The 12629-nt window shown below is 46.7% G+C and overlaps 1 protein-coding gene across 6 annotated transcripts in view; it reads left to right on the forward strand.

Annotated features, from left to right (window-relative positions):
• The window catches only part of POLL (DNA polymerase lambda), a 9461-nt gene extending 163 nt beyond the window's left edge, over positions 1-9298 (forward strand). The window contains exons 1-9 of one of the 6 annotated variants that reach the window (XM_016425907.2): positions 1-62; positions 1421-1558; positions 2308-2605; positions 2800-2929; positions 3298-3615; positions 4765-4938; positions 5376-5504; positions 7867-8035; positions 8369-9298. In XM_016425907.2, coding sequence (XP_016281393.1) covers positions 1447-1558; positions 2308-2605; positions 2800-2929; positions 3298-3615; positions 4765-4938; positions 5376-5504; positions 7867-8035; positions 8369-8733 — 1695 coding nt within the window. In that variant the 5' untranslated portion in view covers positions 1-62; positions 1421-1446 and the 3' untranslated portion in view covers positions 8734-9298. Of the gene's footprint in view, positions 397-1420; positions 1559-2307; positions 2606-2799; positions 2930-3297; positions 3616-4764; positions 4939-5375; positions 5505-7866; positions 8036-8368 lie in introns of those variants that run through there. The other 5 variants (XM_007479135.2, XM_007479136.2, XM_007479137.3 and 2 more) reach the window with 5 other exon arrangements.
• The last annotated feature ends 3331 nt before the right edge of the window (positions 9299-12629 follow it).

Genomic DNA, 12629 nt, shown 5'->3' on the forward strand with positions numbered 1-12629 from the left:
AGCCTTCTGAGTACTCCTGAGTCAGAGTAGGGGTGGGACACTTAAAGAGCCCCGACCTAAGGGTGAGCGCCCTGCTTCCCGGGAATCCAGGCCTGCAGTGGCCACCCCTGCCTGACCGAGAAATTCCAGCTTCTGGGTGGGGATTGCGGGTCGTCGGCGTCAGCGCACTCACGTGGTGACCGGCCCCCATCGCGTGCGGGCAGCACCGCCCTCCCACCCCATATTCCCAGGAAGGAAGAACTTATTAAGAGCCTACTGTGTGCCAGGCCCTGTATCAAGGTCCTGGCACATATTATGTCATCTGAGTCTCACAACAACCCAGGGAGGTAGGTGCTACTCTAATGAGGATGATCAGATATCTCCATTTCACAGCTGAGGAAACTGAGGCAGGCAGAGGTAAGGTTCCTTGCCCGAGTTCACAGCTAGGAAAAGTCCCATTCAGTAATAATGCCCCTGAGCCTCCACTTTAAGGATAGCCCAGGCCCTTCCTCTACATCAGGATAAAGCCCAGCATCAGGGAGCTGTCCAAATGTCTCCCAAACTCCTTGCAATTCTTCCCAGCACCAAGCTAAAAGTGTTTTCTTGCCACTCAAGTTCCTTTCATATAATATCTGCCTGGTATTACCATTGTATGATCATGTATTAGAAGCTGGAAGGGACCCCAGGAGTCATCCAGTCCAACCTCTTCATTTGAACAGTGTGGAAACTGAGACTTGAAGATGTTCAGTGTTTCACCTGTTTACAAGTGGTAATAAGGGTAGAACTGGAATTTGTACCTAGAACCTTAAATTCCAAATCAAAAAACAAGGTCTTTTGAAAAAATCTTTATATTCTCCATGTGTAATAATGGTTATTTTAAACAAAATATGAACATTGGTGCCTACTCCAAACTTTGCCCTTTTTGTGTTATACAGAGATTGTTAGGTCCTTGCTGTCTGTATTCATTTTCCTGATTGAATAACCTCTTTCCATCCCTTTACTTTGTAAAGATATTGAGAATTAGGAGTCAGGTAGGGCCCTGTGCTTGGGTCAAGTTCCCTCAAGGACAGGTCACATTCTCCTCTCTGGAAAAACTACTCAGTGGTCCATACCTAATTTAGAGGTAAGACAACAAGTCTGCCCCAGGCAGCTATGACCAAAGCCTCATTCATTTATAATTCCTGGATAGGTCCTAGGACAGTTCCCTTATCTCACTGTTTTAAATAATTTTGGAAGAGTATGAAGCCAACAGCTTTATACAGCTGCCTCATTTAAATCCAATTTATGTAAGTGTCAAAAGACATCACCAGTGCTGTCATTTTGGTCCCCTTTAAGTTAAGGACAACAACCAACCAACCAACTTAACTGATTTTTCCAGGGCAAAAGAGGGGAAATCCTGGCCCTCCCTCTCTTACTTTTCTGTCTTAATTTATCCTCAAAGAGAAGGGGCCAGACTCACCCCTAGCCATGGAGCCTCGAGGGATCTTGAAGGCCTTTCCCAAACGGAAGAAAATGAGAACCGCCTCTGATGGGAGCGGACTCTTAAAGATTCCCAAGAAGGAAAAAGCAGAAGCTGGAGGTGAACCCTAGTCTCTCTGTCTGTCTTTCTCTCTCTCTGTCTCTCTGTCTCTGTCTCTCCGTGTGTCATCCAGCCTGCTCCCCCATCCCACATTGAATGTGTCTAAAGTCAGCTATGCAAGGAAGCCCTGATTTCCAACTTATCCCTTAGAGAATTACCTATTGTAACCCACTTCCCCCCAAACTTGGCCCTGGATTCATTTAGGCTGTCTTGCCCAAGCCCTGTGAATAGTACAGTTAGAGGCCTAAAAAGGATTTGAGGAACAGAGCTCTGAACTGGGTCCCTTGGGAAGGGCCTGTGCCCTCAGGGAGACTCCTGGAGAAAGACAATGTCAATTATTCTTTCTGCTAGAGTAATTCTGGAAGAGTTCAAGGCCAGGATTCTACTGGCAGTTTGGAGCTTCCTGGAGGAGGCTGCTCTGAGCTGCAGTTTTAGGGAGAGGAACAACAGAAGAGGAAGAAAGGAGGGAGTTTTTCCATAATAACAAACAACTCTTTGCATTTGCCCCACAACAGCTCTGTTATATAGGTAAGGGATATTTTATAGGTCAGGAAACTCAGGATCATAGAGTTAAGTGACTTCTTATACAAGGAATGTGTAAAAAGCAAACTTTGAATCCAAATCTTAGCTGACTCCACAGGCAGCAATCATTTCATTGTACCCTGCTCATTCTTTGATCCATCCTTTGAGTTGAAGCTATGGAAGGGAGAGGGCAGGTGATGATGAGAACTGGAATCATTCTTGTGCAGAGTGGCTGAGCCCACTTCAAGTCCACGTGCTACCAGTGGGCATCGGTCGAGCCCGGGCAGAGATCTTTGAGAAGCAAATCATTCAGCATGGGGGCCAAATATGCTCCCCTCAGGCCCCAGGGATCACTCACATTGTGGTGGATGAAACTGTGGATGGTGAGCGAGCCCTCCGCCTCCTTAAGCTACCACAGCTGCCCCTTGGGGCCCAGCTGGTGAAGTCAGCATGGCTGAGCCAATGCTTGAAGGAGCAGAAACTGGTGGACACTGATGGATTCCATGTCGTCTTCATTCCTAACAGGTGAGCCCAGTCTCACTGCTTCATCCAAAGGTACCACTCATCCATGGTTTTTTGCTAATTCTTGGAGAAGTCAGACTTCATTATCCCCATTGGAAAAATAGTCAAACTAAGGCCCAGGGCAGGAAAGGTCTCAGTGCAGCTTGGAAATTAGAACTGTGGTGGCATAGTATGCTGCTTTTTCACTCTCTCTACAGGTACCTGGACAAGGCAGACATATCATTCCAACCAGGGCCCTCTGGAACTTCAGCCCAGGCAGGGCTTTCTTCTGTTGCTCCTCTGGCCCCACCCCAGGAACCACACTCACGATTGGGCATCCAGGCACAGGTTAGGTGCTATAGGAAACTGGGAAACCTTCAGGAAACTGAATATCTTTTAGCCTATGCCCCAGGGTAAAGGCCTGAAAATAGTTTGGAGAGTTTCATGATTTAAACCATGTACCATCTCACCACTGACCTGAGGCAGAGCTGTGAGCAGAGTGCCTCTGATGGAGGGAAACATGATACCTCCCTTCTTGGAGTCCCCAAAATGATGGAAGAGTCTGTATCTGAGAGAGAATAGACAACTCCCAAACCCAAGAAAATTCCAAACTAATGGTGTAGTGATGACCTCTGCCCTTGAGATGCCCCAGTTAGAGGGAAGAGTAAGGGAGGGGGAGGGCTGGAATTAATTATGTTTGTTCTTTCTGTACCAAGGCTAACTCTGATGATGAAGACAGTGATGAAGAAGAAGTACGGGTTACCCCTGATGACCTGGAAGCCCTGATCACTGGCCGATACCCAAGCACCCCTGAGGGAGACACTGAGCCCAGCCTGGCTCCTAACCTCAGTGAAAAGTGGGTGTGTGCCCAACCCTCTAGTCAGAAGATGACCAACCACAACCTTCACATAACAGAGAAGTTGGAAGTACTGGCTAAAGCCTATGCTGTCCAAGGTGACAGATGGCGGACTCTAGGCTACTCCAAGGCTATTAATGCCCTCAAGAGCTTTCCCAAGCCTGTTTCTTCCTACCAGGTAGGAGTCCCGATTACCTCAGGGTAGGGGCAGAGCCCAGTGTCTCAGAAGGGAGTCATGGCTCCCACCCACAGGGAACAGTAATCTAAAGGGTGAGGACTTCATTCTGAGGGAAAGGAAACAACCCTCCCATTGAGGAATGCCTATTCTGATTAGGGCTCAGGAAGGAGAATGAAGGGGTCTTCTTCCAACTAGCAAGGAGACAGCCACTCAACAGAGTATTAAACATCTTTTGCGTGCCAGGCACTGGAGATACAAACACAAAGAATAAAACAATTCCTACTGCAGAAAGCTTACTTCCAAGAGGAAAGTCAGAAAATAAATGTAAAAATACATATAGCAAAAACATGAAGTAAATAAGTAAAAATGCATGTCAACTAGTTGTTGTACAAAGTACAAAGTAGTTTAGGAGGGAGGGCCCAGAAGTGAGGGGATCAGGAAGGACTTAGGTTGGTGCTTGAGTTACATCTCAAAGGGAGTGAGGGAGTGAGTTGAGAAAAAGAGGGAAGATTTTCCAGACACAGAGGATGGATGGGTATCTAAAGCAAAAGAAGAGAGATGGAAGAGAGGGTAATGGATGAGGAGTGGAGCAAAGGCCAGATGGGCTAGATTGGCAGAGCATGGGAGGGAAAGCCATATTTAGTGAGACTGGAAAGAGGAGCTGGGGCCAGATTGTATAGGGCTTTTAAATCTTAACATAGGATCATATGTTTGATGCTAGAGGCAACTGGAAGTCACTGGAGCTGGTTGAGTGGGAAATCTCATGGTCAAATCTGCACTGAAGGACAGTTATTTTGGTAGCAGGGTCTATGATGGACTGGTGGGATGAGGAAGGACGGTCATTGCCGTCATCTAGGTGAGAGGAGATGAGGGCCCAAACTAAAGTGGTAGGAGACAGTCCTGGCCTTTCATAATGCACATGGCATCTTTCTCCTTTGATTTCATCAGTACCTCTTCCTGAAGCCTCCTTATCCTTATAATTATTACCCTATATTTAACTCTGAACTCTAGGGTTACATAACTGTGCAGCTTTCTGCCATCCTAAGCTTCAGGAAGCACCCCAGCCCAGCACAGGTGTATCTTGTTGATCAAGGTTCCCCTTTGCCTCTTCTACCATCCTTCTTGTATCATTGTTACCACATTCCATAGGAAGCCTGTGGCATCCCAGGGATTGGAAAGCGCATGGCAGAGAAGATCATGGAGATTGTTGAGAGTGGTCATCTTCGGAAACTGGACCATATCAGTGACAGTGTACCTATCCTAGAGCTCTTCTCCAACATCTGGGGAGTTGGAGCCAAGACTGCCCAGATGTGGTACCAGCAGGTCACTACTCTGCCCACCCCCTGCCCACTGCTATTGAGCTCCTTGTTGGTGACCTCTCTTGATTGAGCTGCAATTTAGACTTGGCTTTTGCTGGAAACATAAAATCCAAATGGACTCTCTCCTCAGATAAGCTCTGAGGTCAGAGTTTATCTGAACCTGCTTCTCCTATCTTGTCCCCTTCCTTATTTCCCAGAACTGCTCCAGAGGCTCTTGTTCCCTAGGAGCTCAGGATGCTTCCTATTATTTCCTTCCTGGGAAAGAAAAGATTCCACATTTCCTGTTTCTTTCTAAGCACTGACCCTGTTTTCCTAGGGTTGCTTTCCCATCAGTCCTTCCCCTGAGATTGGGTAGATTCTGGGACCCTTTTCAAGTAGTGGATCTGAGTGCTACTGGTCCTGGGACCTTACTACCTCCTCCTGCATGGCTGGCTTTTTCAGGGCTTCCGGACTCTGGAGGACATTCAAAGTCAGGCCACCCTGAGTACTCAGCAGGCCATTGGCTTAAAGCATTATGAGGACTTCCTCAAGCGCATACCCAGGGAAGAGGCAGCAGAGATCGAGAAAACTGTGAGCAGAAACCCCAAGTTGGGGAAATGGGTGGGGAGGGGAAGGGAACAGATTTTTCATAGGAAGTACACAAAGTAGGTCATGTATCCTCCTTCCTTCCCCCATGAGCCATGATGAGTTCTGCCCAAGGAGGCTGGGAGGCAAGAATCTGGCAGCTAGGAAAGACAATGGAGTCATAAGAGACCTAAATGTGAGAGTGAAGGAGAGCACACTGTCTCTTTTGGCTTTCCTAAAAGTACCCAAATGGGAAGCATCCACAATATTATGTTACAGGTCAAAGGAAGGGAGAGAGAACAGACATGGAGGGGGGAAGACGCGTCTCCACACTGCTCATGGGCGGTGTGGCTATCTCCAAACACTGCCTTTATCTCCATGTCTTCTTTCAAGGTCTGAGGCTTAGAATGTGTATGAAGATGAAGGTTAGCTCAGAGGTGGATGAAGGCTGGAGTTAGCATGTAAAAGCCCTTGGAGAGGGTCTGGTCTCACTTGCTTGGAGAAGGCACTAAAGCTCTGGGGAAAGTATGCCAAAGTGACCAAGCTATTAATGACAGATGGGGCTAGGGCCAAAGCCTAGGTACCTGTCCCAAGCCAGAGTTACTCTGTACTGAACAATACTTCCTCTTAGGGTAAGGCTAGTGTAGGCTTGTATCTGAAGTTGATTGTGTTCAGGTTAGACTGGAGGTTGATTTGGGGCAAAATTATCATTGGGGTAGTCATTTATTTAGTGGTAGGGCAAGGTTGGGTGACATGGCAGTGCTGCCTCTGATTGAGTTTAAATAAGCGCTTCGTCTTGAACACAATAGACACAGAAACGTTTTTTAAAATTGAATTGAATTTGTCTTTCCTTCTCTCATCCTCAAGCCCTTTGACCATCAGGGCCAGAAAAACCCGTTAAAGACAGAATGTTCTATGGGAGACAAGAGGGACAATGTGGGGCATAGAGTGAGGATGGGGAGACCCCTGGGGACAGGCACAAGATTAGTTTGTGTCATCCCTCTGTCCATCCATCACAGTGGCAAAACCATTCGTGCTGACATTGTCACTCATTCACGGTGCCCAGGCATAAAGAATACACTCTCCCATCCCCCTTCCTCTCACCCCCTCGACTTAGATTAGATCAGAGGCACTTCTCTTCCCTGTTTGAACAGACAGAAGCTTTGGGTCTGCTTCAGAGGCCTTTTGATAGAATTATGATCCCTCCTCCCTTCCCTTGGGATGGGCCCAAGAAGGGAATTAAGGGATTAGTGGATGCCTCTTGTCAGGAGACAACCAAGGAGGCCTGGTTCCATCCATTGGAAGGCCACAAAAATCTTCATTTCCAGGGGAGAAGGTGGGAAGGCCATCTGCATGAGAAAGATCTCAGTGGCTCTGGGATGGAATCTAATGAGTTTATCTCCCCTTAATGAAGGATAATCCTAGGGTTGAAAATCACCCCTTGTTTCAAGCCATAAGGAGATAGGGTATAGATTCTCCCCCCCTCCCCTTCAAAGACTGGGCCCTGGATGCTGGGCACCTGGACCCCCCTCCCATTCATATTTCTCCCCTCTTCTAACCTTTACATTTGTAGAAACTGGGGGGTGGGTGCCTAGGTTAGTCTATCCCCCTAGTTACATTTGGGAGAATATTAACTAATTGTAGAGGACTGACTCTACAGCCTCCCTCAGTAATGTGTTACAGTGCTAAATAAATCAGTTTGTCAGCAAGGATTTATTTAGGACCCACCATGTGAAGCTTTGGGTCTGCTTCAGAGGCCTTTTGATAGAATTACACTTCTTTCTCCTTTCCCTTGAGATAGGCCCAATAATATTTAAAAGTGAGGTAGTCCCTGCTCTCAAAGAGTTTATATTCTACTAGAGAGATATGATATGTTCCTAGATAAAAAAAATCCAAAAAATAAACATAAAAAAATATATAGGAATGGGGAGGTATGTGCTAACCGGAGGAATCAGGAAAAGTGTTTTCTTGGAGGAGTTGGTAGTTGAACTGAACCTTGAGGTAAAAGAACCAGTAGTTAAAAGGAGGGTTTGGAAATGACCCTTTTCTTTTAGTCAGGCCTAATGTCCATTTCATCTCAGTTTCACCTGTTCATTTAACCCATTGCCATCTTTTTCTTTATTAAAGGTAAAAGATGACCTATACCCACTTCCTGTCTACTCATTTTCCTGCCCAAGGGCACCTGGTTTCCGTTCCTTATTCTCTCAACCTATCACCTGCCCTCCTGGGACCATTCTTGGACCTTGAGTTATGAATGCCCCAGGCCCAGAGAGGGATAGGCACCTGATTCATGTCTCACTGTTGCACTATGCTGGGTTTTGGTTTTTATTGTGGTTTGCTCCTACCTCTCTGCTTCTGCACCTTGCAGGTCCGGGAGACAGCTCATACCCTCAATCCTGGGTTGCTCTCTGTGGCATGTGGCTCCTATCGCCGGGGTAAGGCAACGTGTGGGGATGTCGATGTGCTGGTCACTCACCCAGATGGACGCTCTCATCAGGGGATCTTCAGTCAGCTCCTGGATGCCCTTCGGAAACGAGGTATGGAGCGCCAGGAGCTCCAGGTGTGGCCAGAAGGCCTTTTAAAGGATGAAGCCTGGGGAGAAGTGAGGGCACCAAGTGGGGAGGGAACAAGATTTGATCCAAGAGAGGCCGAGATGGGAATCAGGATGTCTGGATTCAAGTCCTGAGTTGATTAGCTATATGACATTAGACAGGTTACTGTCCTTCCTGGGGCTCTCTCAAAGAGGCTTGTGCTCCTGATGATCTTTATTTCTCAGAGCACAAGGAGAGAAGAGATTAGAGTTGGTGGGAGGTTTTAGACTCTTCTTTCCACCTCCTAATTCCCTTTTCTTCCTGGCTGTCCTGGCACAGGGTTCCTGACAGATGACCTGGTTAGCCAGGATGATAATGGGCAGCAGCAGAAGTACCTGGGCGTGTGCCAGTTGCCAGGGCCTGGCCGGCACCACCGGCGCTTGGACATCATTGTGGTGCCCTATAGTGAGTTTGCCTGTGCCTTACTGTATTTCACTGGCTCTGCCTACTTTAACCGCTCCATGAGGGCACTGGCCAAGACAAAGGGCATGAGCTTGTCAGAGCATGCACTCAGCACTGCCATCGTTCGTGATGGCCATGGTGTCAAGGTGGGGCCAGGCCGAGCATTGCCCACCCCCACAGAGAAGGATGTCTTCAAACTTTTGGGTCTGCCATACCGTGAGCCCTCTGAGCGGGACTGGTGAGCCCTCTACCCCTGCTACTCTCTCCATCATTCCCCCAACAAACACACACATAGACACACGTGCCCCTACCCATGGCCTTTTCTCCTGCTCGCCTTCAGGGTCCTTGGTAAAGATCCAGAGTGTGGTCACCATCCTTAACTGGACCGGGAACTCCGACTGTGAATCGTTGCTTTCTCCCATTTGCCTTGCCATAGGAGCAGGCCATATTCATGTCTCACTGTTGCACTATGCTGGGTTTTGGTTTTTATTGTGGTTTGCTCCTCCCCTTGTCCCAGTTTGATGCACAGCAGGTGGCTGTCATGCAGTCTGTCCCACTTCCTGTGCCGGGGACCCAGGCATGCCCACCTCCCAACCCACTTCCACTCAAGTACCAGAAAGACAGAGCATCTCTTGCCAAGAAGGTGATGGTTCTGACAAATGGTCAACTTGCCTCATGGAAGGCTCTCCTCTTTTTCCTTGCTTCTTATGTGTCTGTAGAGGCAGAGAAAGAGGGTGTCCCAGCTGAAATGTTTGCTGTGCTTCTTGAAGGAGAGACTGAGGGAACAGTAAAATCCGTTAGATATTATATCCTTTGGTGTCTTTGATCTGTGCTTCCTGCAACTCCCTCTCTGGGCCTAATTTCCTAGATGGGGGAGAGAGATCACCTTGAGGGAATTTGTTGGGATACCAGTGGCCAAGACAGGAACAGAGTCAGCTCAGGTTGACTCAAGAATTGGAACCCCTAAGGCTAAGTGATGGAGATTGGGGGGTGTGGGGGTGTGGTAAAGCTCCTTAACCCATCCATCATATGTATTTACCTGTCCTCTGCTGGAACTGTAAGGGAAACAAGGAGGAAAAGATGGGTTCCCTGCCTCTAGGGAGCTCCCATGCTAGTTAGGGAGAAAAGATACACATAAGAAACCAAATAATTATAGGCAAAACCATGTGATATCAACTAAGCACACTAGGAGTTTGAAGAAAGGAGAGATCCCTGTGGACTCCAGTGGTTAATGAAAGCTTGAAGAAGGGGGAAGAAGGGAAAGGTGAGGTGTTCTAGACAGGACAACATCAGGAGAAATGAGATAGTCCTAATGAGCACAGGCAGAGAATGGCATGGTTGGAGCAGAGCAGCTCTTTGGGGGAATATGAAAAACATTCAATGTCCACAGAAAGCCTCAAAAGAGGAGAGACAGATGAAATGATGCAGTAGGAATAGGGAGGTGTTAACATTTTCCAAATAATGAATAACAAGCAAGATGTTTTAGGAAAAAATTGGCCTTGTTGTGCTAGATGAGTTGTGCTAGGCGAGGAGATTGGGAAACTTGCAGTAGAATTGCCTCATCCAATCCCTGGCTCAGTTCAAGAATACCCTTTGCCAGAGTTACTTCAGAGTAGCATCACTTGGGGAGTGGGAAGAGCACTGGTCTGGAGGCTAAAGACCTGGATTGTGAGTGCTAGCTCTGCCATTTACTACTTGTGAGATCCCTGGCCTCTGCTTCCCCATCTATAAAATGAAGATGGTCTACCTCTTAGGGTTGTCCTGAAGCTTTTTTCAAACCTGAAAGCACAACAGAAATATAAGTTATTATTTGTAGAATATCTGCCACCTAAAAACCCTCCAATGTTGGACTTCCATGGTGGGATATCTTTAATTGTTAGGAATTTTTCCTGGAGTCAAAATAAAATCTTCCTCTGTGATTTCCATCCCGTGTTCCTAGTTTAGCTTTTTAGAACTGCATGGAGTAAGTCCAGCCTCCTCTGAGATAGTCCTTCTGACCCTGAAGATAGCAACTCTGCAATTGTCCTTTTACCACCTCTACTCTGAATCTTGGGAGTCCAAGGACGAGGGCAGCTAGGTGGTTCAATGGATAGAGAGCCAGGCCTAGAGATAGGAGGTCATGGGTTCAAATTGGCCTCAGATACTTTCTAGCTGGGTAACCCTGGCCATGTCACTTAATTCCAATAGCTTTGCCCTTCTCTTCTGCCTTGGAATCAAAAGAAAAAGTCAAAGGGCACCTCCTATTAGTCCAATCCAGGGTCTCATAAGGAATTGCTTCTATGACATTCCTAAACAGTGGTCGCCCAGGCTTTATTTGAAGATCCCTAATGAGAGAGAGGGCAGCTCAGTGATGCAGTGGGTAGGGCACTGGGCTCAGAATCAGAAAGACTCCTCTTCATTTCATCTGGGCAAAGTATGGCAGAAGCTCCCCTATCAGAGCTCAGAGTTCAAGAATCAGAGTATGAGTCCAGATGGGATGATAAGAGGAATGGCCAGTGTGTGTGAGATAAACATTTGAACTGTTGAGGCACCAAGAATAAAAAGACAAAAAAAATTTAAAAAAAAGTTCAGAGTCTGATCTCAGACACTAGCAGTGTGATCCTGGGCAAGTCATTTAAACCCTGTTTGACTCAATTTCCTTATCTTTAAAATGAGCTAGGGAAAGAAATGGCAAACCACTCCATTATCTCTACCAAGAAAACCCCAAGTGGGGTCTTGGAGAGGAGGTCAGACTGAACAAGTGAGAGAGACAATATCTATCTAATAACCCTTAATTGTGGATGTTTCCCAAGGTTCTGTTTTAGGCCATCATCCCCCATCCCTGGAACACACTCCCTCCTTATCTCAGCCTCAGGAGTCCCTCTCTTCCTTTAAAACTGCTCAAAATTCCAGCCTCTTCATAAAGCCCTTCCTGATCCCCATCCCCAGTTGCTATTGCCCTCTCTTCCAAACTACTTTGTACTGAACTCTGTCTCCTCTATTCAGATGTAAGCACTTTACAAGTAGGAATTGTTTTACACTCAATCCTTGTATCTCCAGTGCCTAGCAGAGTGCCAGGCACATAGTAGGTGCTTAATAAATTCTTATTTATAGAGTGAAGATGGTCCATTCCATTTTGGGGCAGCTAATTAGGTTTTTCCTTGCATAGAGTCTAAATCTTCCTCTACAACTTCTATCCATTGTTCTAGGTTTACCTCTGGGGCAGAGCAAGGGGGAAGAAAAATCCAGTCCCTCTTTTGATTGACATTCCTTCCAATAGTCAGATGGAAGCCATTTCAATACTGCTGGCTCATCACCCCCAAGACTTCTCTTAGGCTACACATTGCCAACTATTTCAAACACAAACCTGAGATTCCTCACCATCCTAGTCTTCTTGGGATTCTGCCCAAGTCGTCATCGTCGTCGTTGTCGCCATTGTCGTCACCATCCTCTCCAAAAGCGTTTCCCAGAGCCAACCACAATCCTTTAGGTGCTTCTGACAAGGGGAGAAAAGTGGCTCACTTCCTGTGTTCTGTTTTATCATGTCCCTTTTACTGCAGTCTAAAATGGCATTTGATTAAAAAAAAATAAACTCTTAACCTTCTGCCTTGAAATAAATAACTATCAATTCCAAAGCAGAAGAGCAGTCAGTAAAGGCTAGACAACTGGGGTTAAATGACTTGCCCAGAGTCACACAGCTAGGAAGTGTCTAAGACCACATTGGAACCCAAGACCTCCTGCCTTCAGCTTTGGCTCTAACCACTGAACTATCTAGCTGCCTCAACATTTGGTTTTTTGGTTGTTATGTCTCCCTGTTTACTTATAATGAAGATAGCTGTTCACTTAAGTTCTCCCAGTCTTTTTTGTTTAGACACACTTCTTCCCTCTTGTGCTCACAGTGTTAAAATGCCATCATCTTTGCCTTATTCTATCATGTCACCAAGAATAGAATGGGGAGGGGGGGTTATAGCTAGGGAACTTGGTGGATCGAGTACCAAGTCTTAAAGTGGGCTCCTGGATTCAAATGGGACCTCAGATACTGCCCAGCTCTGGGACCCTGGGCAGGTCAATTCCCTCTGATTGTCTAGCCCTTACCACTCTCCTGCCTTAGAACTAATTCTTAGTATGACTCTAAGATAGAAGGTAAGAGTTAAAAAAA

The sequence above is a fragment of the Monodelphis domestica genome, chromosome 1 (genome assembly GCF_027887165.1).
Source record: "Monodelphis domestica isolate mMonDom1 chromosome 1, mMonDom1.pri, whole genome shotgun sequence".
Taxonomy (NCBI): domain Eukaryota; kingdom Metazoa; phylum Chordata; class Mammalia; order Didelphimorphia; family Didelphidae; genus Monodelphis; species Monodelphis domestica.